Source organism: Microtus oregoni, unplaced genomic scaffold, assembly GCF_018167655.1.
Source record: "Microtus oregoni isolate MIOR12 unplaced genomic scaffold, Mior012 000002F_ref0000024, whole genome shotgun sequence".
Classification (NCBI taxonomy): domain Eukaryota; kingdom Metazoa; phylum Chordata; class Mammalia; order Rodentia; family Cricetidae; genus Microtus; species Microtus oregoni.
Window position 1 is genome coordinate 60451255 of NW_024543061.1, and position 26323 is coordinate 60477577.

General features: G+C 48.3%; 2 protein-coding genes across 2 annotated transcripts in view; one reads left to right on the forward strand and one right to left on the reverse strand.

Annotated features, from left to right (window-relative positions):
- The window catches only part of Wnt5b (Wnt family member 5B), a 105401-nt gene that overhangs the window by 26732 nt on the left and 52346 nt on the right, over positions 1–26323 (reverse strand). The gene's annotated exons all lie outside the window — the stretch shown is intronic.
- On the forward strand, positions 15896–19340 carry Fbxl14 (F-box and leucine rich repeat protein 14). The gene has a single exon (XM_041634564.1). The coding sequence runs from the start codon at positions 16414–16416 to the stop codon at positions 17614–17616; it is 1203 nt and encodes a 400-aa protein (XP_041490498.1). The 5' UTR covers positions 15896–16413; the 3' UTR covers positions 17617–19340.

Sequence of the window (26323 nt, forward strand, 5' to 3'; positions counted from 1 at the left end):
TTCTGATGAACAACCTCTGTAAAACACTGTTAATGGTGGGTGACCAAAGCTACTGCCTGGGAAAGAGGGCAGCAGATCTGCCCAGACAGTGCAGAAACGGATGAAGGGATGCTCTCAGTTCCACACAGAAGGGGCCAAAAAGAGCTGAGGTTCCCAGCATTGCCATCTCCTTGATTGCCTACGAGTGCTGTCTTTTTGTTATTTGTTTTGTTTTTAGATTTTATTTATAGATTTGTGTATGTATGTTTTAGTATATGCAAGCATGCATACATTCAAAAGGGCGCATGCATGGGCCTGTGGGGGAGGGGGCCAGAAGGGTGGGTAGGATCCTTAAGCTGGAGTGCTAGGCATTTTTTTCTTTTCTATTCTTTTTCTGCAAGATGCCTGGATTAGGCGGTGCTAGCATCCAAACGCTGGTTTTTATGATTGCAAACCACTGAGCCATCTCTTTTGTCCCAGCCTCCTTTTGTTCTGCTCGTGTATAGCCCATATAGAACACCACAGGAAGCTTAGGAAATTGCAGCACCCAAAGATGCGAACCCACAGGCTCACATCCTTCCAGCCAGGGAAGCTAGCACCCTAGGAAAATTTCAGTGGTAAGAAATGAGTCCATGTTTGTGTCAAAGGAAACCACACACCCAAACACTAAAAGCCAATGTCAACACAGAAGGGCAATGGAAAATAGCCCAGTATCACACAGATGGAATACGACCAGATGTGGTGGTGGGGGGCAGCTTAGGGTGGTATGCAGCAAATAATAAAATTACTGCTTCTTTCCACCATTAAGAAAATACCATCAAAGAGCGAGGCAAAAGTAGAGAAGCCTCTCTTGGCTTCTACTCGGCTCCAGGCAGCTCCCCCAACCCTATAGATTGAAAATCAATCTCTTTCCCCACATCTCTCTCACCCTAAGTACCCCAGCACCCCAAAACTTATCCAGGAAAAAGCGATCAGAATTCCTGTGACTGTTCTACACTTTTTCTCTCCTTGTAACATTTTTATTTACTTGTTTATGTGTGTGCACACATGTGTGCGCCTATCAGAGGATAACCTGTGGGAACTGGCTCTCTGTCCACCATGTGGCTCTCAGGGATTGAACTCAGATTCTTGGGCTTAGAGGCAAGTGCCTTTATCCATTGAGCCATCTTGCCAGCTCTTTTTCTTTTTCTTCTTGAAAAGGCTAGCTCAGGAGTGATGCTTGGGCTAGCCTAAACTCCTGGGCTCAAGGGATCCTCCTTCTAACACCTCCCCCAGTGGCTAAGATTAGAGAGGAGGCCCGTGGGATCCAGCCTAGAGTTACTGCCCCACATGCCTTGGGCCGGGGGCTGGAGAACTCTTGCCTTGGTTCCGCAGTGTAAGCAGGCAGTAAGTGAAGAGGCAGTAATCCCAGACCCAGAGGTAGGGCCACACAGCCTTCCTGTTTAGGTCGAGCTGCCCAGGCTGCAGAGCACACAGAACTTGAGATGATCTGTCTGTATGCACAGAAGTAAATCCTTGGCCCATTATTCCCCTGAGGTCATACACAGAAACAACCTTTTAAATTATAAGTGACATGTCTAGTTTATTTCCATTAGAAAAATACATCTATAGCTGGGTGGTGGTGGCACACAACTTTCATCTCAGCACTCGGGAGGCAGAGGCAGGCGGATCCCTGTGAGTTCGAGGCCAGCCTGGTCTACAAGAGCTAGTTTCAGGACAGGCACCAAAGCTACAGAGAAACCCAGTCTCGAAAAAAAGAAAAATACAACTCCACATAATTTTTTACTTGTACCATTCAAGTTTTAGTATTTTAATCGTGTTGTACATATCTAACATGAGAACTAGATATTCACCGCATTAAATTAATACCATTTAATTGAATTAAGTGTATTAACTACGGGATAACCCATCTTTTGCTTTCATTTTACATCTGCGGCTATGAGTCTTCACTCACGTTAACAACGTAACTATAATTTGTAACATCAATACAGGGTTTATTAATCTTTGATCCATGCCAGATCTCCCTCTGATACGATAGTTCAGATACTTTGGTCCTATTTACACTTTCTAGTTGTAAAAACTAAGATGTTAATTTGAAAAATATGATGAAAATTCCCGAGGAAACAACAGCCTGGCCACTTACAGAGATGCTGGGAAGCCAGGGCTTTAGTCTCAGCAAGGCTTCCCTGGGGCAAGGCAGCACCTGGAGAAGGAAAGTCCTCTTGTGGGGTTCACTGGCAACGTGCAGTTACCTCGGCCAGTAACGCAGGGTTCTCGACACATCAGCCAAGTCCCAGCCTGCAGCTCTGGGGTTCCGGACTCGTCTGGGAGAGCTTGCTACCTGTCCTGGTCCAAACCGGCACTCAGAGGACCCATGCCTTCCTGTTCTGAGAACCAGTCCCATTCATGACAACAGTTTAGCTGTGGGGGCCCCATGGCCAGGCCCTTGGGGCTTCCTCAGTACTGATGACTTTTCTGACCAGGGGCAACATGGTAATGTTTCTTTCTTGTAGACTTTTCAAACCTAAACTTTTAGAAATGCATTTTTTAAGTTTGCACATATGTATATATAATATGCTGAGCATATTTCACCCCATACCCCCAACTCCCCTTCCCCACCCTTCCCTGCTCCTATTAGCACCCTTTGTTCCCTCAGTCAGTTTTACTTCTATTTTATTTTTTGGTTTTTTTGAGGCAGGGTTTCTCTGTGTAACGGTGCTGGCTGTCCTGGAACTCACTCTGTAGACCAGGCTGGCCTCGAACTCACAGAGATCCACCTGCCTCTGCCTTTCGAGTGATGGGATTAAGGATGTGTGCCACCATGCCCGACTTTACTTCTATGTTCATTTATTCATGTCATTTATGTATCTCTATGTAATCCAGAAACCACAAACAACAGAAGATATACAGTGTTTGTCTTTCTGAGGCAGGCTTAACTCACTTAACATGATGATCCATCCAGCTACATTTATTTCCCTACAGACAACACGACTTTGTTCTTTTCTGTGCCTGGAAAAGTTCCATTGTATGTACATATCACATTTTCCTAACCAGCTTCTCTGCTGACAGATTTTTTTCAATGTGTTTGTTACTAGGATATAGGAAGGCTACTGATTTTTTTTTTTGTATAGTAAGTTTATATCCTGCCACTTTGTTGAAATTATTTATCAGCTCTAAGAGTTTTTTTTTTTAAAGAAACAAAGAAACGGCTTCTTATGTGTAGAATGATATCATCTGCAAATAAAGATACTTTGACTTCTTTCCTGCCAATTTTTTTTATTGAAGCAGAATTTAGCATAAAATGTAGACTCTTGCCGCCTTTAATCCCAGCACTTGGGAGGCAACAGCAGGCAGATCTCTGTGAATTTGAGGCCAGCCTGGTCTACAGAGTGAGTTCTAAAATAACCAAGGCTACACAGAGAAACTCTGTCTGAAAAATAAAAGAAACAAAATGTAGACTCTTAAACACAAGGTTTGCTATATTTTCACCTACACATACACAACACAAGCAATCATCAGACCATGAACAAGCCAACCAGCATCCTGCTGCAGACAATGCATGGAGATTCCAGAAGCAGCACAGATGAGGTTGGGGGTGTGGCTGAGTGGTAGAGCACGTATGTGCTTGACACGTACCAGGCCCTGGGTTCCACCTTCACTGCAAATTCTCCCCTAAACCTACAACTTGTTATTGTTGATTTGATTCCCATATTTAGATAATTTGCTCTCATTAGGGACTTGACAGGGTGGGTAAGTCAACTAAAAAAAAATATGGGAAAAATGTTAATGTTTAAGAAAACATTCAAGGTTTAGGCTACTCTGGCCACTTATTTACATTGCTCATTTTCAGAAACAGGGCACTGTGTAACAGTTTAACCACCACTTGTAAGCTTGGTGTGCAACACCAAGAGCTTCCACCTGCCTCCAACTCCAGTTATTTGGTTTGGTTTGACTGTATTCTGAGGCAGGATCTCTTGTATCCCAGGCTGACCTTGGAACTCACTATGTAGCTGGTGACTTTGAATTTCCCATCCCCCTGTCCTCACCTCCCACTGTTGTAGTACACTGCACCGCCACTCCCATTGGGTTTGGTTTTATCTTTGTATGAGACTTTCTGTGATGGAACGGCAATGATTTACGATGTCATTTAGGTTTTTAATTCTCTCTTTTCCAGATCTGTCTCAGAATCCAAATGAACAGGTTAAAACAAAACCCTCTGGAACATGACAAATGGATTGGATTTGAACAGATCTCTCCCAGGTCCTTGCAAAATTTAAGACGATTTACTGTTAACCATTTCAGTCAAGGGTTTTAAAATGCTCAAAATGTAAGAATTTCCTATGTCATACAAAATAACAATGAGGAATGTAAACACAAGTTTACTTCTCAGTTTTTGTAGCAATCAAAATTCTCTTCCTATGTACCTTACAAGTGTTTGGTTCCCTCTCCCTCCACCTTTGAGACAGGCAGGTCTTGAACTTGTTTTGTAGCTGAGGCCTCAATTTACAGGGTATTTTTAATGCATGTCAGGCCTATCATGAAAACCAGGTTTGAGAGCGGTAAAGCGCTGGCCTGGCACATACGAGGCCCTAGGCTGGATGCCTGGTACCGCAGGAAAGAAGAGAAAGAGGGGCAGGAAGGCATGAGGGAAGGGAGGGAGGAAATGACTTGTCAGGGTATAAAAAGCAACATAAAGAGGCAAATGTGCATCGACTTTCTTTTTTATTTATTTTTTGCATCAACTTTCTAAGCATCTGCCGTGCCTAACATATTACACATGACATCATGACGTAGTACAGGATACAACACTGTTGATGAAGTCACAAAGCCTGCTAAAGCAACCTTAGCTCTGCGGGGAGCACCACTTTTGTTTTTTAGTACACATAAGGCTTTTTTACGTTAAACCTCACTTAGAGTTAGGTGAACAGAAGACTGGAGAACCAGGCTGAAAGAGGACTCCAGAGGAGGTACTCTCCACTTTTCCACAGCCCCTCAACTGCCTCGAAGGTGGGTGGGGGGCAGGCAGACTTCCCTTGGGATTTCTCCTTTCCCTCCTTGACTGCATTTCCTCAGTAGGCCAACCTACTCCCCTAGGAGGATGCGTGATCAGGTGTCTGTGTATTTTCCCCAATGCCTATTTTTTACCTATAAAAATAGTTTATTCTTATTTTACATCCATTGCTGTGTTGCCTGCATGTGTGTCTTTGTGAGGGTGTCAGATCCCCTGGAGCTAGAGCTACAGAGGGCTGTGAGCTGGCATGTGGGTGCTGGGAAGTATACCCGGCTCCTCTGGAAGAGCAGCAGGTACTCTTAACCCTCTTAACCCGTGAGCCATTTCTCCAGCCCTAGAGAGTGGAGAGGTCAGGTGAGCACAACACACACGCAGCATTGGTGTGAGCTGGTGCTCTGAGGATCGGAGGATCGATGCACGCAACCACAGCTGCTCCCAGGACCCCACGGAAGGTTTTTTTATTCTGTGTCCTATTCCATCATTTATAAAATAAGAACAACAATACCATCATTATATCTCTACACAGGACATTCAGAGCCGTACCAAGACGCGGCCACCTGAGCACTAGGATTTGTTGCTATGCCAGAAGGTGACAACACTAATTTAGATCCTCCCAACCAGTTACACCAAGAAATCCTCAGGCTGTAGGATTAGTTGAGAGGCAGAGCACTTGAACAAACACCAGAGGCCTTGGGCTCTGTCAAAACACAACAAACAGCAGTGAGAAAACTACGTCAATAAGGACCTGTGAGTGGGTTCCAACAGTGGCATCTACTACTCGAACAATTACTCGACTTTAACAGGAAAAGTTTAAGATCAAAGGTCAAACATAGCGTCATCTGTAACCCTGGCCAGGGAGGCTGAGGAGGATGGTGGCGAGCTAGTGTTAAGATGCCCTAGACTGGGCTGGAGAGATGGCTCAGTGGTTAAGAGCATTGCCTGCTCTTCCTAAGGTCCTGAGTTCAATTCCCAGCAACCACATGGTGGCTCACAACCATCTGTAATGAGGTCTGGTGCCCTCTTCTGGCCTGCAGACATACACGCAGAAAGAATATTGTATACATAATAAATAAATAAATAAATATTTAAAAAAAAAGATGCCCTAGACTACACAACGCGACTTCCCTCTCCAAAGATTAAAAAAAAAATCACCATGAAAGGTAAAGAGCAAACAAAAACCTCACCAAACTGTAAGTCCAAACTTGCGCCAACTTTAGAAAAATCTAGGCAGAATTTTCACACAGAATGATGGCAATCACTGACCTTTTAGCAATTAGCTGTGATTCAGGGACCACAGTTGTATTTGCTATCAGGAAAGATATGATCTGACTTCCACAGCGTCTCTCCTGGCCTGTGGAGTGACAGGAAGCAAGGCAGAGTCTCCCTCCAGAGTCTGACTTTTGCATTAGACCTTGGACCTTCTCTTGGCAGAGAAGGGGACCTGGATGTGAACTCTCCAGCAGGGCTGATCCCTAAGATCATACAGACATGACATTATGTAAAGGACATCAACTACCTGGGTCACCCACACAGGACTTTCCAGGGCAGCCACTTTCAGGATAGCTCAGCCGGGCTCCGGACATGGAGGTCCCAGGACAGTCTGAGATAGCTGAGGTGACCCTGCCTTCCCCCTCTAGCCTTCTGAAATATTTATCAGGATTTGATAATCTCAGAGGTGCCCCAGACACATGACCTACAGGGTAGCGAGAACACGGCCTGAGAGACAGAAGCAGCAGGGTCAGCTGTCTGGCCAAGCTGCTGCTCAACTCCAAGACTCAGCTGAGTCACCCGGGCCTGCTTCCCTCGAAAGACAGAACCGAAACTCGTCGGAGATGGAGCTTCTCCCTCCTCCACTCCCGCTTCAGCCCTAGCCTTGGTGGTCTGCATGCGGCCTTGGATGCGGTAACCATCCCAACACACAAAGATGAAGATGTTCTTGGTAAGGATGGACAATCCAGGGCTCACTGGGAAGGAGATCGCTCTTTCTTTGAGTCCCTGAGTTCCATGCCAGCAGGTGGGAGAAGACATGGAGCTGTTTCACGGGTCCGGGGCTAAGAGAGATGTGACCACTAGAGGGTGACAGAATTACACACACGCGATCCAAGGTCTTTTATTGAAAGCTAGAGCTAGGCATAGGCCTGAAGGAATAAACACTGTATAGCTTTTCTCCCCGGAGGGCATTCAGCACCTACATGTGCGCACACGCGCACACACACCACATAAAATACCCCCCCCACACACACACGCACACTCACACGTACACACACTGACCCATTAGGCTAGCAAACCAACCATCACCTGCGGCCAGATCTGTTCGCCACACAGTTAATATGCCAACAGCGGGTACACATGGCATCGCATACTGACTGCATCACAACAGGCAAAGCATGGTGGGTTGGTCTGGAGTGTACAAACTCCACCACTCAGGAAAATGAGATGGGAAGATTGTGGTTTAAAGCCAATCCACACTACAGAGACCCAATTCAAAACAACAATCGGTTCTGCCAACTGTCCAATTCTCAGTGCCGTGGTTTTCTTGTTGGTAACCTTCTTCATAGTTTGGGAATGAAGCCCAGCTGCCGTGGTAATCAGATGGAAGGCTCATCTATGAATGGACCTCAGGACAGCAACTGGGCCACAGCTCGTGTTCAGAAAGCACTGGCTGTTTCCGTCTTGGTCTGGAGCTGTATGGGTTCAAGCTGTCTGGTCCTCGTAAGCTCCTCAACTATGGAAAACATTGCGCCAACTTCGGAGGAGATAGGGCTCCCTGTGGTGAGCCTGTTCTACGTCTGTGCCTACAAATCCTGTGTTCCTTTCACCATGCCACTTTGTTGGTACCAAAGGGAACATGGTCTGTAAGATGAAGATAGAAGGGGATGGGCCATAGCCCATATATATATATATATATATATATATATATATATATATTTCCGAGACAGGGTTTCTCTGTGGTTTTTGGAGCCTGTCCTGGAACTAGCTCTTGTAGGGTCTCGAACTCACAGAGATCCACCTGCCTCTGTCTCCCAAGTGCTGGGATTAAAGGCATGCACCACCACCGCCCAGCTTTCTATATTGTTTTTGTTTTACCAAAAGGGTAAGCCTTTAAAGATGCCAGGACCCCCTGCACATTAAACAAATATTCTACCAAACAAATGCAATTTAGCAAACCTTTGGAATTGTTTTTATTTATGTGTATGTGCGTGCATTTATGTGAACCATATGTGTGCAGGTGCCCAAGGGCTGGATAGTGTGGAATTATAAGAGGTTGTGAGCCACCATGTAGGTGATGAGAACCAACCCAGGTCCTCCATAAAGAGCAGTAAACACTCACAGCCACTGGGCCATCTCCCCAGGCCCTGACATAAAGCTGTTGCTAGATGCCAGGGCTCTTATGCTGGGGACCACAGGGTAAGAAAGGCCATCCCTGCTCTATCCAGAGATCTGGAGTTAGATCTTGGGAGATAGGATTGAACATAACAACAGAAAGGCTTCAGGAAGGGAGGCAAGACTTGAGTCAAAGGCACAAACCCTGGCTGTCCCTCAGAGGGAGGGCTTTCTCACTGTGCTTTTGGGTCACTGGTCTAGGGGACTCTTCTTGCTCAAAGCCATGCCCAGGGACAAGCAGCTACTCCCTTGGATCTGAGCTCTGCATCTTGCTATGTTTCTGTTCCTCTAACTTCTAGATTTCTCTAAAAACAGGAGATAAAGTCTAAGAAAGGTTTAACAACCAGCCGTGTCTATCTGTACGACCCATATCTGTGGGAGGTTTTATTCTTTCATGGTACATTAACAAAAGACAGGAGCTGGACAGTGGTGGGCGGCAGCGGTGATGGACGTCTTTAATCCCAGCACTTTGCAAGCAGTGGCAGGCGGATCTCTGTGGGTTCAAGTCCAGCCTGGTCTACAGAGCAAGTTCCAGGATGTTCAGGGTTTTTGTCTCAAAAAACCAAATAAACAGAAAAGGTAGGCAGTAAGCGTGATGCAACATTAAAAAAACCTTTATTTAACTTCTTTTATGTTCATTAGCATCAAATCCCCTGGAACTGGAGTTATAGACAGTTGTAAGCTGCCATGTGGATGCTGGGAATTGAACCCAGGTCCTCTGGAAGAGCAGTTAACACTCTTAGCCACTGAGCCATCTCTCCAGTCCCAACATTTTTTTGATTTTAAAGAGGTAAGTTTTGGGGCCTGGAGGAATGGCTCAGTGGTTAAGAGCACTTTTTCTTGTAGAGGACATGGGCTCAGTTCTCAGCATCCACATGGCAGCTCACAAGAAATTGTAACTCCAGTTCCAGGTGTTCCAACATGTCTTCTGACTTCTGGGGGCTCCTGCATGCATGCTACACACACACACACACACACACACACACACACACACACACACACACATCCTGGCTGTCCTGGAACACACCGAGATCCACCTGCCTCTGCCTCTGGAGCGCTGAGATTAAAGGCATGCGCCACCACACCTAGGCTCTAGAGATTTTCTGTGTGGTAGAAGTGAAACTCCAGCTAGGATTATGGTGGTTCATTTTAATTGTTAGTGTGGCATTACCTAGGGAGTCTTAATGAGGGATTGTCAACATAGGGCTGGCCAGTGCACATGTCTGTGAGAAACTGTGTTGACTATCTTATTCTTGGGAAGACCCAGCCTGAAAGTGGGTGGTGCCACTCCCTGGTTTAGGGCCCGGGCCTGTATAAGCACGGAGAATGCTAGCTGAACACTAAGCATGCAAACACTCCTTCTCTATCTATCAGTGCTCCACTGTGGATGTGAATTGTTACTTCCTGTTCCTGTCTTGACTTCCATTCAAGAATGGGCTGTAGCTGGAATTATAAACTAAAATTAACCTTTTCTCTCCCAAGTTGCTTTTTGTCAGAGTTCTTTTTTTCTCTTTCTGTCTGTCCGCCTTTTTTGTTTTTATTATATTTTATTTTTTGTTGATTTTCAAGATAGAGTTTCTCTGTGTAATATCTCTGCCTGTCCTGGAACTTGCTTTGTAGACCAAGCTGGCCTTGAACTCAGAGAGATCCACCTGTTTCTGCCTCCCAAGTGCTGGGATTAAAAGTGCGCGCCACTACTGCCTGGCTCAGAGTATTTTATCACAGCAATAGAAATGAAACCAGGACATCAAAGAAGTGGAGCCTTTGCCGTGATAAACCTGACTGTGGCTTTTGAACCTGTGGTGGGAGGAATGTGGAAGGGTTTGGTATGCTGGGCTGGAAAAGCTCCTGAAGACTGGATAATGGGCCACTCCAGTGGAGTCTTGGAAGACAGTAACGCAGACAGTGGAGGCTCAGCTCACGAGGTTTCAGAGAGGCGAGGACTGTCAGGAACTGGGTAGGGGCCATTCATGGGATATTTTGGCCAAGAACCTGGCTTCATTCTTCCCAGGTCCTGAAACTCTGCGTGAAGTTGGATTTAAAGAAAATGGACAGGTTTAGCAGAGGAAATATCAGGATGGGAGCATTGCTCAGCCAGCTCTAAAAAGCAGCCATAATTATAGAGAGATCAGCACTGACTGTGAATTCCTGCACCGCTGAGAGAATGGAAACATATCCTGAGGGCGAGACCCTGCCTCAGAGGAGGCTCCGTCTGGGAAAGATTCAAATTCCTCTCAAGGAAGAAAGCTGAAGAGGAAGGGGTCGCTGTCCTCGGGAGCCACAGCTCAGGAAAGGGGTTCCCTCCAGGCGTGGAGCAGACAGAGCTGACTCGGATAAGCTGCCACTGAGTCCAAACGTGCAAGCTGCCGAGACTGATACTAAACCCCCATGGAGCACCGTCCCCTCGGGGCGATGAGCCAGCGGTCAAGTCCGTCACGTAAGTGACAGTACTTTGTTCTTACTGGAACAGACACTTATTTGGGTCATAGCTTGGTCTTTCCTGCATGAAATGCTTCTGCCAACACTACCATACTTGGACTCAGAGGACGCTTTATCTACTCTCACGGTATTCCACACAGCATGGCTTCTGGCTAAGAAACTCACGTCATAGCCGTCGAAGAGGGCCCATTTCCACTGGAATCACCATGCTTAATACGGTTGTCATATACAGAAGCAGCTGGCTTGATTGGACGGTGGAATAGCTTTTAAAATACACAGCTACTGGGCCAATTGGGTGGTAATACCCTCGAGGGCTGGGGCAGAATTCCCCATAAGGCTATACTTGCTCTGAGTCCTGTTTTTCCTTTAGCAGGGATTCATGGGACCATAAATCAAGGGAGAAAAAAGGGAACAGTTCCATTCACTATCACCCCTAGTGGCCCACTAAGAAAAAATTTGCTTCCTGTTCCCAGGACCTTATACTCTGCTGGCATAGGGAGATGTTATACTGCTCCAGAGGGAGAAAGTTTCTGCTAGGAGACACAGAAAACGTTGCATTGAGCTGTAAGCTAAGATTTCCCCCCTGCTTATGTTGTTGGGTTTCTGATCACCTTAAACCAACGGGGCTAAAATAGGAATAACAGTGTTAGGAGGGGTGACTGATCCAGACTACCGGGGCAAACTGGATTGTCTGTCTACAAATAAGAGATAAGGAAGATTATGTTGGGAGTGGAGGAAGAGATCTTTTAGGGTGGAGGTTCTCAACTTTCCTAATGCTGTGGCCCTTTATTATAGTTCCTCATACTGTGGTGACCCCCTATCATAAAATTATTTCATTGCTACTTCATAACTGTAATTTTGCTACATTATAAATAATAATGTAACCATCTGATATGCGAGTCCCCAAAGGGGTCATGACCCACAGGTTGAGAACAGCTGCTTTAGGGCATCTCTCAGTGTTACTATATCCTGTGATTAAGGTCAACAGGAAACTACCACAGTTCAATCTAGGCAGGGTGATAAACGACCCAGACCCTTCAGGAATAGATATTTGGGTCACCCCTCCAGGACCTACTGAGGGAAGAAAACACAGAATGGGGAGTGAAGGAAGGTAGTTATAAAAACCAGCTAAGACCATGTGACTAGTTACAGAAATCAGGACTATAATTTAGCCTGTCCTCGAGGGAAGTCAAGGCAGGAACCTGAAGGCTGAAACTAAAGCAGAGGAGGAATGCTGAGTCATGTGACTCAGACTATTGTTCATCTACCTTTCTTATACCTCTCAGGGTCGCCTGCCCAGGGGTGGCGCTGCCCACAGTGGCTGGGCTCGGCCACATAGACCATTAATCAAGAAAACGGCCCTCAGACTTCCCGGCAGACCAGACTTCTGGAGGCAATCTCTCAGTTGTGGGTCCCTCCTTCCAGAGGACCCTAGCTTGTGTTGACAAAAACCAAAACAGCAACAACAAAAAAACTAACAGGCACAACCTTATTTGTGCTTATTTACACAAATGTTATGCAGATATTTGTGTTTTCTTGCCATATGGTGGCTCACAAGTATCTGTAACTCCACTTCCAAGGGATCTGATGCCTCATCTAGCCTCCATGGGTACCAGGCACACATATACAGCACAGACATATATGTAGGCAAAACATTAATATACACAAAATAAAAAATTTTAAATTTTAAAAAGAAATATTTAGGAGTAATCTGGGGATATAGCTCAGTTTATAGAGTCTTTGCTTAGCATTCACGAAGCTCCAGGTTTGCTCCCCCACAGCAGAGACTGGATGTGGTGGTGCACACCTATACTCCAGCATTTAGCAAGTAGAAGCAAGATAAGAGTTCAGAGTCACATTCTGATACATAGTTCCAGTTTGAGAGGCTTGTCTCAGAAAAACAAAAGGATCTAGGAATGGAGAACGTCCTCTCTCAAGAGATAGTGGCCTTGCTGGCTCAGCCAGAAAACACAGTCGCGTTAAGCCTGAGAACCCAGTTCAACCCCTAGACAATGGTGGAAAGAGGGAACCACTTCCAGAATCCTCTGATCGCTTTTAAAAAGAGCGTCTTGCCACGTAGCCCAGGCTGGCTTCACATTTGCTTCGCTCCTCCTGCTCAGCCTCTCTGGACAGCTGAGAGTATAGCAGTGTACCCGCAGGTCTGGCTTCTGAAAAGATTCATCTGAAGCCTCAATTAGAAACAAGGCACGTGGGGAAGTAAGGGGCTATCCAGACTTGGGCTGGGCTCTGTGGAGTTACCATTGGAAGGCGCCTGAAGGCACCAGGACACGAATAGTGTTAGATAAGGAAACTGAGGCCCGGAAAGGGAGGCCATTTTCACGGTGTCAAAACAGCCACCAGTGACTCAGCACAGACTCATTCGGGTCCATGCTTTCTCCCTATTGGTGTTTATTTCCTGAAATGTTTCTTGCTGCTAATGAATATGATAATCACATAGTTGAAACTTCTTGTAACTTATAATTGAACACCTTAGATGAAGAGCTGTGTACCAGTAAAAATTCTAGCATTTAATTCAAGAAAGTTTTGCTAGAGGTAGAAGAGGTGTTCAATTTTTAGAGGTGCCGTTGGATGACTGTTCTGGGGAGAATGGTCTTTCTTTAGAAACAGGGTCTTTTTTTTAGAGATAGGGTTTCTCTGTGTAGCTGTCTGTCCTGGAACTCGCTCTGTAGATCAGGCTAACCTCGAATTTACAGAGATCCACTTGCCTCTGCCTCCACGTACTGGGATTAAAGGCATGTGCCACTGAGAATGGCCTTTCTAGACAAGGAAGAAACCTCAAAGTTCATACTGTATAGGTTAGGCCTGACACTTTGCTTTGTGTGAAGTGGGGTTAAGGCACACCAAGGCAACTAGAAAAGGTTATAATTTCACAGTTATAATTTCAGCATTTAAAAAGGTGAGGTAGGAGGATTGTCACTATTTCCAGGACAACTCTGGCTACATACGAGTTCCAGGACAGTCAGGAAAAGAAAAAAAAAAGGTAGAAGAAGGTAAATGAAGGTGCTTTGGAATAAATACCAAGACATCTACATTCAAGCATCAAAAATGAGGGACTGGAGAGATGGCTCAGTGGTTAATTCCTGAGTTCAATTCCCAACAACAACATGGTGGCTCATAACCATCTATAATTAGATCTGGTGCCCTCTTCTGGCCTGCAGGCATACATGCAGGCAGGACACTGTGTACATAATAAACAAACAAACAAATAAATAAAAGAAACTGCCCAAGAGTCATTTTTTTTTAAATGTGCCTTTAAAGGCAGGCAAGATGGTCCCATGGTTAAAGAGATTTGCTTTCAAGTCTGAGGACCTGAGTTTGATTCCTTGGGCCAACATAGCAGAAGAGAACGAACTCTCAAAAAATTGTTCTCTGACCTCCACACGGTGTCATGGGGCTGGCTCACTCACTTGCATGTGCAAAGGCACACACACACACACACACACTGAACAAAAAGAGTGATAAAAACCTGCTTGGGCTGGAAAGATATTTCACCAAGAAAGGAGCTCACTGCCAAGCCTGCGGGCCTGGTATCCACCCCCAGGCCTCACAGTAGAGGGGAGAACAGTTGTGTGTCGTCGCATGTCCATCCGTGACACGTCCCGTGTTACCATCCCATCCCCTGTCCAGTGTCTCCCCTTTAAACCAAAAAAAAAAAAAAAAAAAACAAGCAGAAGGTACAAACTGAGGTCTAGGCAGAAGTGTTACACTGTACGTCAGGAGTTATCTTTGATAATGTGGCCTATTATTCAGGAAGGCCGTAAAAAGCCTCACAGAATGTGACATGTGAGATAACAAGGCTGCAAGAATTTTAGACTCTGCATTTCCTGATTTAAGAACAACTGGATGGGATTTACTGTTTATTATGCCTGTTAGTACTTCTGTATGGACTTGGGTCTAACAAGTATCTGCTACTTAGGAAAGAGTGCCTAAAAACGTAGGAGACCATATTCCGAATTGGAATACATCTAAAATCTTCAGAAAGAAATGTCAGCCAGGAAGTTCATGACTAAGCCTCCGGAATCCACGTGGTAGAGGGAGCGGATTCATTCCCTCAAGCTGCCCTCTGACCTGTATATGTTGTCTGTAGAACAAGTCCACCCCTCCCCACCATAAACAAATACACGTAATAAAAAAAAGTTCAGTTTCCCACAGACGCAAGGGAACAGAGAAGTTACAAATTCGTGCACCTAGATACAAAACAGTCTGACTTATAATTCACAGGGTCTTTTTCTCTGAACGGGGTCCTTTTCGCTTGGCTCAGGGGTAGTAAAATTAAAATTCTGGAATCCTACCCTTCATGAGGACATTTAAGACCCGAGACTACACTGTAGAACTGAGCTCTGCCCTAGCTTCATAAAACACACAGAAAGCACAGGGCTGGAGGGTCTTCAATCAAACCTACCCGTGTATGTGTGTCAGCACATAGAATGTATGAAGTGTTCCTACAGCGGGGCCATGCAACCTGTGCTCTAGAAGACAAAACCCGGAGGAGGCTAGGCAGGAAAGGAGAGGGCAGAGTTTTGACAAATAAAGTTGAAAGGGAAAGGAACTCACATGGGTTTACGGAAACAACCAGATGGTAGGAGGAAGGCACACTGGACAATTCCAGAAATTTCTACAGCGGGGACTGTCAAACTACGCTGACTAAAACCCAGTTTGTCCTCTAATTTAAGACTCAATACCGAGAGAAAGGAATGGTGGGATGGCCGCCCGATTGGGGCAGTGGGTGTGGTGAGATGGTTAAAGGCGCTGCGGGAAGCAGGCAAGTGACGATGGAGTGTGCGGGCGAGCCAGGATGCAGAGGAAGCGTGGATACCGAGGGGGCGGACGTGGGCTCCCCGGCTCTCGCAGGGGCTGCGTGGTGCGGCGCGGCTGCGGGCCATCCCGGCGCGGATGGGGTTAAGCGTCCGCGGCCGAGGGCAGAGCCCGGTTGCCAGGGAAACGGCTCCGCCAGTTCCGGCGGCGCGGGCGCGTACCACTGAGCGGGGGAGCCGGCGCGGATGACGCGGAGGGCGCAGCGCGGCCAGCAGACTCCGGAGGTGCGAGCCCGCTGGCCCCGGTGACTCCATAGCGTCCCGCCGCCCGCAGCCGTGAGCAGGACTCGCCCGACCCAGGCGGGGGAAGAGCGGCGCGCGACGGCCTCGGAGTCCCCCCCGCGCGGCGGCCGAGTGCGGGCAGCCCGGGGCTGGGCGGTTTGAACCGCGGACGGCAGACAAAGGCAGCAGGAAGCCGTCCGTAGCCCGAGCGCCCGGCCCGGGCCTCGCCGGCGCGCGCAGCAGCGACGCGGCCGGGCGCGGGATGCCGCAGGGCGCGGGGCGGCGGCGGCGCGCGGGCGCGGACGCGGCGCCCGCCCCGGCCGGGATGTGAGGCCCGAGCGGCCGCGCGGGGGCGGGAAGGGCGGCAGGAAGGAAGCGCCGCTCGGACGCGCCGGGAGGAGGAGCGGCGGCCCGGCCGGAAGGCGGGGAGGGGCGGCCGTTGGCCCGCGGCGGCCCCGCTCTCGGCGCCTCCCGGGGCGGCGGCAGCGGCGGCGGCGGCGCCCGCGCCTCCTGCAGCCGGCGCGGCGTAGCGGCTGAAGGAAGATGGAGACCCACATCTCGTGCCTGTTCCCGGAGCTGCTGGCCATGATCTTCGGCTACCTGGACGTCCGAGACAAGGGTCGCGCGGCGCAGGTGTGCACGGCCTGGCGGGACGCCGCCTACCACAAGTCGGTGTGGCGGGGCGTGGAGGCCAAGCTGCACCTGCGCCGGGCGAACCCGTCGCTGTTCCCCAGCCTGCAGGCCCGGGGCATCCGCCGCGTGCAGATCCTCAGCCTCCGCCGCAGCCTCAGCTACGTGATCCAGGGCATGGCGAACATCGAGAGCCTCAACCTCAGCGGCTGCTACAACCTCACCGACAACGGCCTGGGCCACGCGTTCGTGCAGGAGATCGGCTCGCTGCGCGCTCTCAACTTGAGCCTGTGCAAGCAGATCACCGACAGCAGCCTGGGCCGCATCGCCCAGTACCTCAAGGGCCTGGAGGTGCTAGAGCTGGGGGGCTGCAGCAACATCACCAACACCGGCCTTCTGCTCATCGCCTGGGGGCTGCAGCGCCTCAAGAGCCTTAACCTCCGCAGCTGCCGCCACCTCTCGGACGTGGGCATCGGGCACCTGGCCGGCATGACGCGGAGCGCTGCCGAGGGCTGCCTGGGCCTGGAGCAGCTCACCCTGCAGGACTGCCAGAAACTCACGGATCTCTCCCTGAAGCACATCTCGCGAGGGCTGACGGGCCTCCGGCTCCTCAACCTCAGCTTCTGCGGCGGCATCTCGGACGCGGGCCTTCTGCACCTGTCGCACATGGGCAGCCTGCGCAGCCTCAACCTGCGCTCGTGCGACAACATCAGCGACACGGGCATCATGCATCTGGCCATGGGCAGCCTGCGCCTCTCCGGTCTGGATGTGTCTTTCTGTGACAAGGTGGGAGACCAGAGTCTGGCTTACATAGCCCAGGGACTGGACGGCCTCAAGTCCCTCTCCCTTTGCTCTTGCCATATCAGTGACGATGGCATCAACCGCATGGTGCGGCAGATGCACGGGCTGCGCACGCTCAACATTGGACAGTGTGTGCGCATCACGGACAAGGGCCTGGAGCTGATCGCTGAGCACCTGAGCCAGCTCACGGGCATAGACCTGTACGGCTGCACCAGGATCACCAAGCGCGGCCTGGAGCGCATCACGCAGCTGCCCTGCCTCAAGGTACTTAACCTGGGACTCTGGCAGATGACGGACAGTGAGAAGGTCAGGTGAGGGCGGCAGTTCCATTCCCCTGCCCCGCCCTGCTCACCCCACGACCACCACTGTTCTCGCACACTCACGCGCGCACTTACACGTTCCTGGCCGTGGCCGCCATGGGGCCACGACGCAAAGCCTGGGCTCTTTTCTCCTAGGGCGCCCCTCCCCACTGCATCTGGGGTTCTGCTTCCTCTGCCCACTCTCCTCTCCTCTCCCAGTGGGTGGAGAGATGGACGCTGCTGCTTCTCTGCCCACTCTTCTGCAGGGAATGGAGACTGATTCAGCCACCCGCCAACTCTATCTCCGGGCACTGCATTTGGAAATGGGGTGGGGGCGGGGAGGGACTAGGCGGTTCAACCCCGAGGAGTTGAGGAAAGATGTCTGCCTTCACTTACACTTCATTTGGATACTGTGATCTGGTTTTTATTTGGAAATATGTAGAAAGCGAGCGCTGCTCCACGGGTCTTTTCATCCCCCCTGTAAGCCAGTCTCTTCTCATCACCACTCCTTCGGCACTCTGCGACTCACTCGTTTTATCTGCTTTCCTCTTCGTTTTCAAAGAAATCTGAAATCATTGTCCTCCCTTTTTTTTTCTGCTGAGTATATTCTATATATATATATAAGTTATATATATATATGTCTGGCTACCTCGTTTTAGTTTTTTTTTCTCTTAAACCCTGGAATTCTACAAGAGAGATATTTTGAGACTGAAACATTTTTGTGCCTCGACTGGAAAGATGCCCACTGGGTTTGTATGTCTTTTTTGTTTTGGCTTCTTGCCACCCTCCATCTACCCAGTGTGTCCCCACTTCCGCATCCTGGCTGTGACTTTTCTTTTTCCCCTTGTCTATTGGGCCCAACCATGTTTCTAAATCTTGATTTAATTTATAGCACAAATGTACGGGAGAAATGAGAGAACTGCCTTTTTGTTGCTTGAGATGCAGACTGAGTCTCGAAGAGGAGTATTATATATGCAAATTATGCCCCACCCCAACCCTCTTCCCAAGTTTTCCCACAAAAAGGTTACCTAGCGAGGCTTCCTGTAGGGAGAGCTGAGCATAGGCCTGCAGAGAGCCTGGGGCTGTACTGTGAAGGGAGGAGACTGAACTTCACGTCTATCTGTGTTCTGTTTATCAAATGGGAGCTTGCGGGGCTGAAAAGCTTTTGTTCTAAATGGAGGAATAGATGGCTTTATTTTGGTGGGGGGTTGGGACTGTGGCTTAAAAAAAAAATCGCTTTTGAGTAGGATGTATATTTTTGTTGGATATTTTGTTTGTTTATTTTTTTAGAGTCCTCCACAGCAACATGAGACCATGGAGAAACCCAGAGACCTTTATCAATTAATTGTACTGTTTGTGAATTTGTATAAATGATAACAAAGATCCTCTTAAAACGTTTATATTCTTACAGTAAAAGGTTAAACTGATATTTATATAATAAAAGAGGAAATATGAAGTATGTTTTTGAAAAAAAAGCACAAAATCCCCCCTCGTATTGTGAATTATTTTTAAGGCATTGTGTGTTGGGTATATGCTAAAGTGGGAGGCTCTGTGTACACCCTAAACCGAAGTAGGGCGTAGAGTTCAGTTTGTTCGTGTGGAGTAAGTTCATGGTTGAGAATTCCTTCTGTGTAAGGTTTACCACTGATATCCAAATGTGCTGTTTCTAGAAATGGGACTACACTGGAGATTTCTATAATTTCTGGTTTTAAATTGTCAACATGGAAACTGAAAGAAAATGAACAGAATGAAACTTTTTTTTTTTTTTTTTAAAGAAACCAGACTTGGAAGAGTCAGTTTCCCAGGGCGGCCAGTTTCTTTTTGTGGGGGGTGATGGTGGAAGTGAGCTCAAGGGGTAATCCTGAGGAACCGGGTCACGGGCTCTGGGCAAGTCCTATGGGTGTCCTACCCTGAGAGCACAGTGTAAGAGATGAAGGAGCCCAGCCATTGTTCAGGGTAAGTGGAAAGCGCTCCGAGCTGGCCGGCCTAGTCATGGCTGGCCTAGTCATGCGTGCTGATCTGTGCGTGCAGGTCCAGCGGCAAGGGGGCAGCATTGCTCCTCTTTAACATTCCCCTCCAGGCCTGACTGCAAGCAAGCACTTTCCTGGGGCATAGGGAGCCGGGCCAGAAGTTCTGGCTCATTTGCATTTTAAGCCTTTGTAGTGCCCAGGCTGACCACTCTGCCACTGGTGAGGGTCTAGGCTGCATTCAGGGTGGAAAAATGAATATCAACAATTTTAGCAGTTTCCCCCCCTGTGAGTGCTCACACAGTTCTGCGGGTCTCAGCCCTGGCTTTGGATAGGTGGACTTTGTTCCTGAGGTCATTTTCTTGGCTTTCCTAGATCAGCCCATCCTTCCAGACAGGGCTAGAACCCAGGTTGAAAATGCACAAAAGCTGCACTGTTCCTGGAGTCACCAAAAGGGGCTCTAAGTGAGACTGACACTAGATCTGTCTTCCCTTTCTTTAGGGAGGGGGAGATTTCTATTAAATGCTATTGCCTAAAGGCAAAACAACAGGCAAAAGTACGACCCCTAGCGAGTGGTCTGAATTAGACCTGCTTCCTAGGAGTCTGACCTGGCTCCCAGGGTTTCACAGCCATAGTCTCCTGGCCTGAGAACTGGAACACTCCTAACTCACACCGTGCTAATATTCTCATCTACCATGCAAAATAATCCCACTACCACAACTTTGGGACATTTTCTGTTTCTTTTGGACGTTTGAGGGGCTGAAGAGGTGACTCCGTGCTTAAGAGCGTCCATCCGCAGTGGTGCACAGCCTCCTGTAGCTCCATCTCCAGGGGGATCTAATACCTCTGGCCTTGGCACCAGCACGCACAGGCATGGGCACACACATAGAAGTTTAAAATAATAATAAATATTGCAAGGTTGGTAAATTAGTGTTTGACAGTTAAGGTCATGGGTCTGGAGTCCCTGGCCTGAACTAGGCCAGCATCTGGCACTTCTCTGGAAAGAAGGGACCGCAGGCTCACATCTCACCCTTTTTGAATGGAAAAAAAGAAATATATGTTGGGAATCCTTATGGCCTTCACGTGGTACTGCTGAAACGTCTCTGTTTTTCAGGTGCGACATAGATTGCCTTACCTTGCCTAACCCTGAGGGAACCATGATTTGAACTAGCCCCCTTCTAAGGAAGATCTAGTGTCTGGTTCAACCTTGGTTTCCTGAGAGATGACCCTCGAGCAGATGGAAGCTGGGTGTACTCTGTGGATAAGCCTGGGCTGTAGGTACTGCTTCAAAGAGGAAGGGTACAGGAAGGGTTGAGCCGGTTGAGGCTGGAGAGGGGTGGCTCAGTGGCAAAGCACCTGTCTACAAACTCCCCAGCACTGGAAAAACCAAAACCAAACCAACCAACCAGGAACAGTAGAGAGAGAGAGTGAGTTCCTGTGCGTGCAGGAACAGTAGAGAGAGAGAGTTCCTGTACAGACAGGAACAGTAGAGAGTGAGTTCCTGTACATTTGTGAGTGGCAGGAAAGCTAAACAGTACTTTGGGTCACTTTTCAGAAAACAAAAGGTTCGAGGATTTGCTGAAACTGAAAGAATGAAAAGGCATGGTAGCCCATGCCTATAAACCCTAAGAGGCTGAGGCAGGAGGATTACTTTTAAGTTCAAGGCCAGGAGTGAATTCCTGGTCAGTCCGGTAATAGAGCCAGGGTAAGAGGAGGGAGAAAAAAGCCCCTGGGGGAGTAGGTGGGGGTGAATCGGTTATAAACTTCAGCCCGGCTTCTTTAGGTGTCTCCTCAAGGGCAGCCTTCTCCACTTAGTGAGTGTAACTACAACTCTAAATGGGGCTCCGACAGCTCCACAGTGGCACAGAGCTACAATGGGCCTCTGGCTACACGCTAGGGGGTGGTGCAGATTTCTCCCTCTTGCTGAATCCCTTGGGCATTGCTGGCAGGAGGGGAAGTCCCCTGGACTTAACTCTGCTAGAGGCCCTTCCAAGAATGCTGCCCACTTCACACTTACTAAAACTGAAACCTGGCACCAGGACCCTTAAAAAGAAAACAGTTTTTTAAATTTGAATCTATAATAAATATCTTTTAAAAAAGTAAATGTTCCTTTCATTGTAGTTTTCTCTTTAAAGTTAAGGCTGTAGAGCCGGGATGCCGCTCAGCTGGAAAAGTACTTGCCTGGCATGCACAAGGCCCATTGTTCCCCAACACCACATAAACCAGATGTGGTACTCGGAAGAACAGAAGCTCAAGGCCATCCTTGGCTACTTACTGAGTTAGAAGCCAGCCTGGGCTATGTGATAACCTATCCCACCTCACCCTAACCCCCCAAAAGAAGTAAGGGCATATAATCTGTCTTCCAGACCCTGGGGCTTCCCTGGAAGGGTGTTGATCTTGAGGGACATCCTTAATGGAGAACATCTGAACTTGGAGTTTCTTTTTTTGTGTTATGTATTTATTTATGTATCTTCAGATTTATTTTTCTGTGTGAGGGTGTCGGATTCCTTGGTACTGGAGTTACAGACAGTTGTGAGCTGCCATGTAGGTGCTGGGAATTGAACCTGGGTCCTCTGGAAGAGCAGCCAGTGCTCTTAACTGCTGAGCAATCTCTCCAGTCCCTCGTGTGTGTGTGTGTGTGTGTGTGTGTGTGTGTGTGTGTGTTAAGGCAAGATCTGATAATGTAGCCCTGGCTAGCTTGGAACTCAAATGTCAAGCGTTGAACTTGAAAGGCTACCCTCCTGCCCCGGCCTCCCTAGTGTTGAGATTACAGACATAAACCACCAAGCCTAGCTTTGAACTCAGGTTTTCAAAGGCAAAAGAGGAAGTTGTAGCCCCTAGGGGCCACTGAGTTCTCAGGGAACAAGAGCCTTTTCATCAACAGAGGAGATCTGTGGAACACAACCAAGACCTTATGCAGCTGACAGCTGCCTTCCCAGTTCTGAAAGGAAAAGGCCTAGCTGCTGATCCTGGCTCAGCTCCGCCAGAGCCAGGGAGGAGCTAGAGAAGCCGTGCTGGGACCCTCTCTCTTCCCTTCATCAACCTCACCCTTTAAAAACCTAAGCCTATCCGTTTAGTTGAGGGAAAGACCTACATTTCGTGCCATTCCCAACCCTGGAGGAAAGTGTGCGGTTTCTGATAAACTAGCGGGGAAGATGAAAAGTTGGAAGTCGGCTACATTCAAACCTAAGCTCAGGGCCACACCGGTCATTTTTGTCAGTGTACTTCTCCAGCACTAAGTGTATTTTTAAAGCAAACGTTGTCACAAAGTAAGTAAGAAATCTGGATTTAAACCGGTGAAAGGCAAACACAGCTGGCCCGAGACAGCCTCGGCCTCTTGGATGCAAAAATCCTTCTGGGTCACTGCGATGCGCTGGAAATATCCACGCGGTCAGTTTCAGTCTCTTTCCCAGGGATTGCTTGGGTTTTGCCTTGATGGGGCTGCCTGTAGCAACGCGGCATGTGTGGTACTCGGCAAAGGTGCTCAGGTGCCCAGGGAAGTGACCTGCCACTGCCACAGTAATTCTGCATCTGAGGGGGGCACGCACCAATGCACTTCCCAGGGTTCTAGCTGCTGTGAGTTAGCCCCGAGAGTGTACTCACTTTCTCCAAACAAGGAAAGAATGCTTTCCGTTTTCCTCTGGGACAGGGTCTCCCTCTATAGCTCAGACTGACCTGGGATTCACTCTGTGGCCCAGGCCAGCCTCAAACCTTTCTGGATTATAACATGAACCACCATGCCCTGTGTGGGTATAAATTCTTATCATCTACTTTTAATTGTTTAAGGAACAAGTACTACATGTCCTTCTAAACAACAAAACAAACTCTGAAGGGGACCAAGGACGTAGCTCAGTGACAGAGCACGTGCCTAGCGTGCCTGAAGCCCTGAGTTCCACTTCCAGCACTCAATGAATGAGAAAACAACTTCTAAGAGCTTGTGTCTGTGACACAGGGAAAGGGTACAGCCCAGCTAAGAAGGGAGCTGGTCTATGGTGGCAGGAGGGGCACAGCCACTCAGTGAGATGGTAGCAGGCATCTCAGGGTGGCATGCTGGAGAGCTTGGCCAGCAGTAGGCAAACGGGCCACACAGGGTTTTACACGCTGAACATGAAGTCTGATAAAGTCAATAAGATGTTGGAAACTGGCACAGACTTGGTGGCCAATGTGTGGGTACTTCTGAAACCACAGGGCATCACTCTGACCCCCTCAGAAAGGTCCTGCCCTGGAGCATCTTGGGAGTGGAAACACTATGGGCCTAAGAATGTCCAAGGTTATCATTCCTGTTTGATAGGAATTACAGTGTGCAAACTTAGGTATGTTTTATGAACACCGTGTTCAAGGTTCTTCCTGAAGCAGAGAAGAGTCCAGGTTGCTAAGTAGCCTACAAAGTGCTGAAGAAGCCAGTGGAGGTGAGTGTACTGCCCACTGTCTGCAGGGACCTGAGCCAGGTCCCAGAGTTCCAAGTCATGGAATGCCGAAGCTGCCTTTCGACAGCCTCAGGGCTAAGAATGTTGACATTTGACATGCTATGCACACTTGCTTGCAGCCACCATAACGTAAGGTCCAGCTGTGGGAACTATTCCTGTTCAAGGGTGAAGAGACTGCACAGATGTTTTCCTTACACCTCTCTAGGGTCCCCAAAGAGTAAAGGGGTCTCGTTTGTTACTATCAAACACCAGCTGGGTGATGGTGGCACACACCTTTGATCCTGGTACTCGGGAGGCAGAATCAAGAGGATCTCTGTGAGTTCAAGGCCGGCCTGGTCTACGGAAAAAGTTCAGGACAGCCAGGATAGTTACAGAGAAACCCTGTCTCAAACAAACAAAAAATGGGGTCTTAGGCCATCTCAGGCCGTCCCCATACTCATTCTATAGCCACAGCTGCTTTCGAACTCCCAGTAATGGGATTACAAGTGTGCACACCTCATCTAGCTAACACCAGGCACTTCTTAGGCTTCCTGTGCATAATCCACGCTCTGGAAGGACCAGTCAGTCAGGCCACACTACCTGTGTATAATGGCCACTCATAGCATGGACCCAGGAGCTGGACTATGTCTACAATGGCCACTCATAGCATGGACCCAGGAGCTGGACTCTGTCTACAATGACCACTCATACCATGGACCCAGGAGCTGGACTATGTCTACAATGGCCACTCATACCATGGACCCAGAATGCTGGAATTAGATGGCAGGGAGATAGTTCTTCAAGACACAGTTACTATTCTGTAAGCAGTATGAGGTTATTCAGCATTGTCTTGGGAAACAGTGCTTTCCTCATTTGGAAATGGCACAAAATACAATGCAAAGGTCAGCGATAATGTATCTCCCGAGGAACTCTCTCCCCAAACTACCTCTGTTAACATACACATCCGCTCCCACTTTCCAGTGCAGGGCAAGGCTTTCTGAGAAGTGGTCTCTATAGAGGAGAAAACAAACAAGCAACAAGCACCGCCCCCCACAAAAGAACCCCCCCCCACCCCAGTCCTGATGTTTCTTAGTCTCTGGAAGAAAGTCACAGAGCCTAGAACTGAACAGATAGATAAAGGGAGAAACTGCAATAGTTTACCCGTTAAGACAAATACTTCTTGGGCAGGCAGTGGTGGCGCACGCCTTTAATCCCAGCACTGGCAGAGGCAGGCGGATCTCTGTGAGTTCGAGGTCAGCCTGGTCTACACAGTAGGTACCAGATCAGCTAAGGCTACATAGCTGTTTGAGACCCTGTCTTCAAACAAACAAGACAAGACAAGACAAATAATTTTTGTATTCTCAGCTGAAAGACAACTAGACAGGGCCTTCCATTTTGATCTTCAGGATTTGAAACCTTAGTTTCATTGCTTCAGACTGCCTGACCTCAAACAGGGGTGGCGGTAGTATGGCTTAGGCAGGTATGAAAACGGCAAGTGTAGTTTCCTGCTTCATCTCAAGTGCACACAGTTCAGCCAGCTGGAGGAATCTGTCAGAATCAGGTTGTGTCACCCCTGTCCTCCATCAGGCGCTCAGCTGGCCACCGCAGGGAACGGAGACGGCTGCCAATCAAGCTGCCAGAGCCTGGACTAGGAAGGTGAGTGGCTCTCCCACTATGTTGAAGTCTATGCACCCGATACACATATCCTGCCACTGAGTCAGACGGCCATAGCCAGAACCAGTTTTCCCCCTAGGAGGACAGATGGCCCATCTTTTCCCTACTCCAACGAGCCTGGATGTCCAAAGATTCAGAAGGAATTCCGGAAATGTATAACCACTAAGATGAGAAATGTGTTGCCAATGATACCATGAGGCAGCAGCAAACCGCTTCGTTGTTGCTTGTCTATAAAGACAGACAATAAGAACATCACTGAAAGGTGAGGGCATATTACTAACTTCTCTCAGCAGAGTGCTTGCTTAGCACGTACAAAACCCGTGGTGTTCATGCCTATAACCCCAGCATTCAGGAGGTGGAAAAAGGAGGAGCTAGTTCAAGGCAAGCCTGGGCTAAATAAGACCCTATCAGCACAAAGACAAAAAGAGAGGACTAGAAAACATCCTGTTTGTGTCCTGTTCTGTGTGACACTCTTCATTTTCCTATAAAACAGGGACACGAACACAGGGTTTATCCCACTGTTAGGAAGTCATGAACTGTGTCCAAACAGTTTCAGAGGTAGCAAATATGCAAATGTGTTTTCATCTGTTATTTACTTTATTGAAATTGTTTCGGACTCACTACAGAGCAGTCAAAGTGTGGCTGGCACAGTTTGTTCTCTGGTGAAGACAAAAAC

What these genes read in the sequence shown, in the direction of transcription:
- Fbxl14 (XM_041634564.1), top strand. Translation starts at nt 16,414, where the DNA reads ATGGAGACCCACATCTCGTGCCTGTTCCCGGAGCTGCTGGCCATGATC.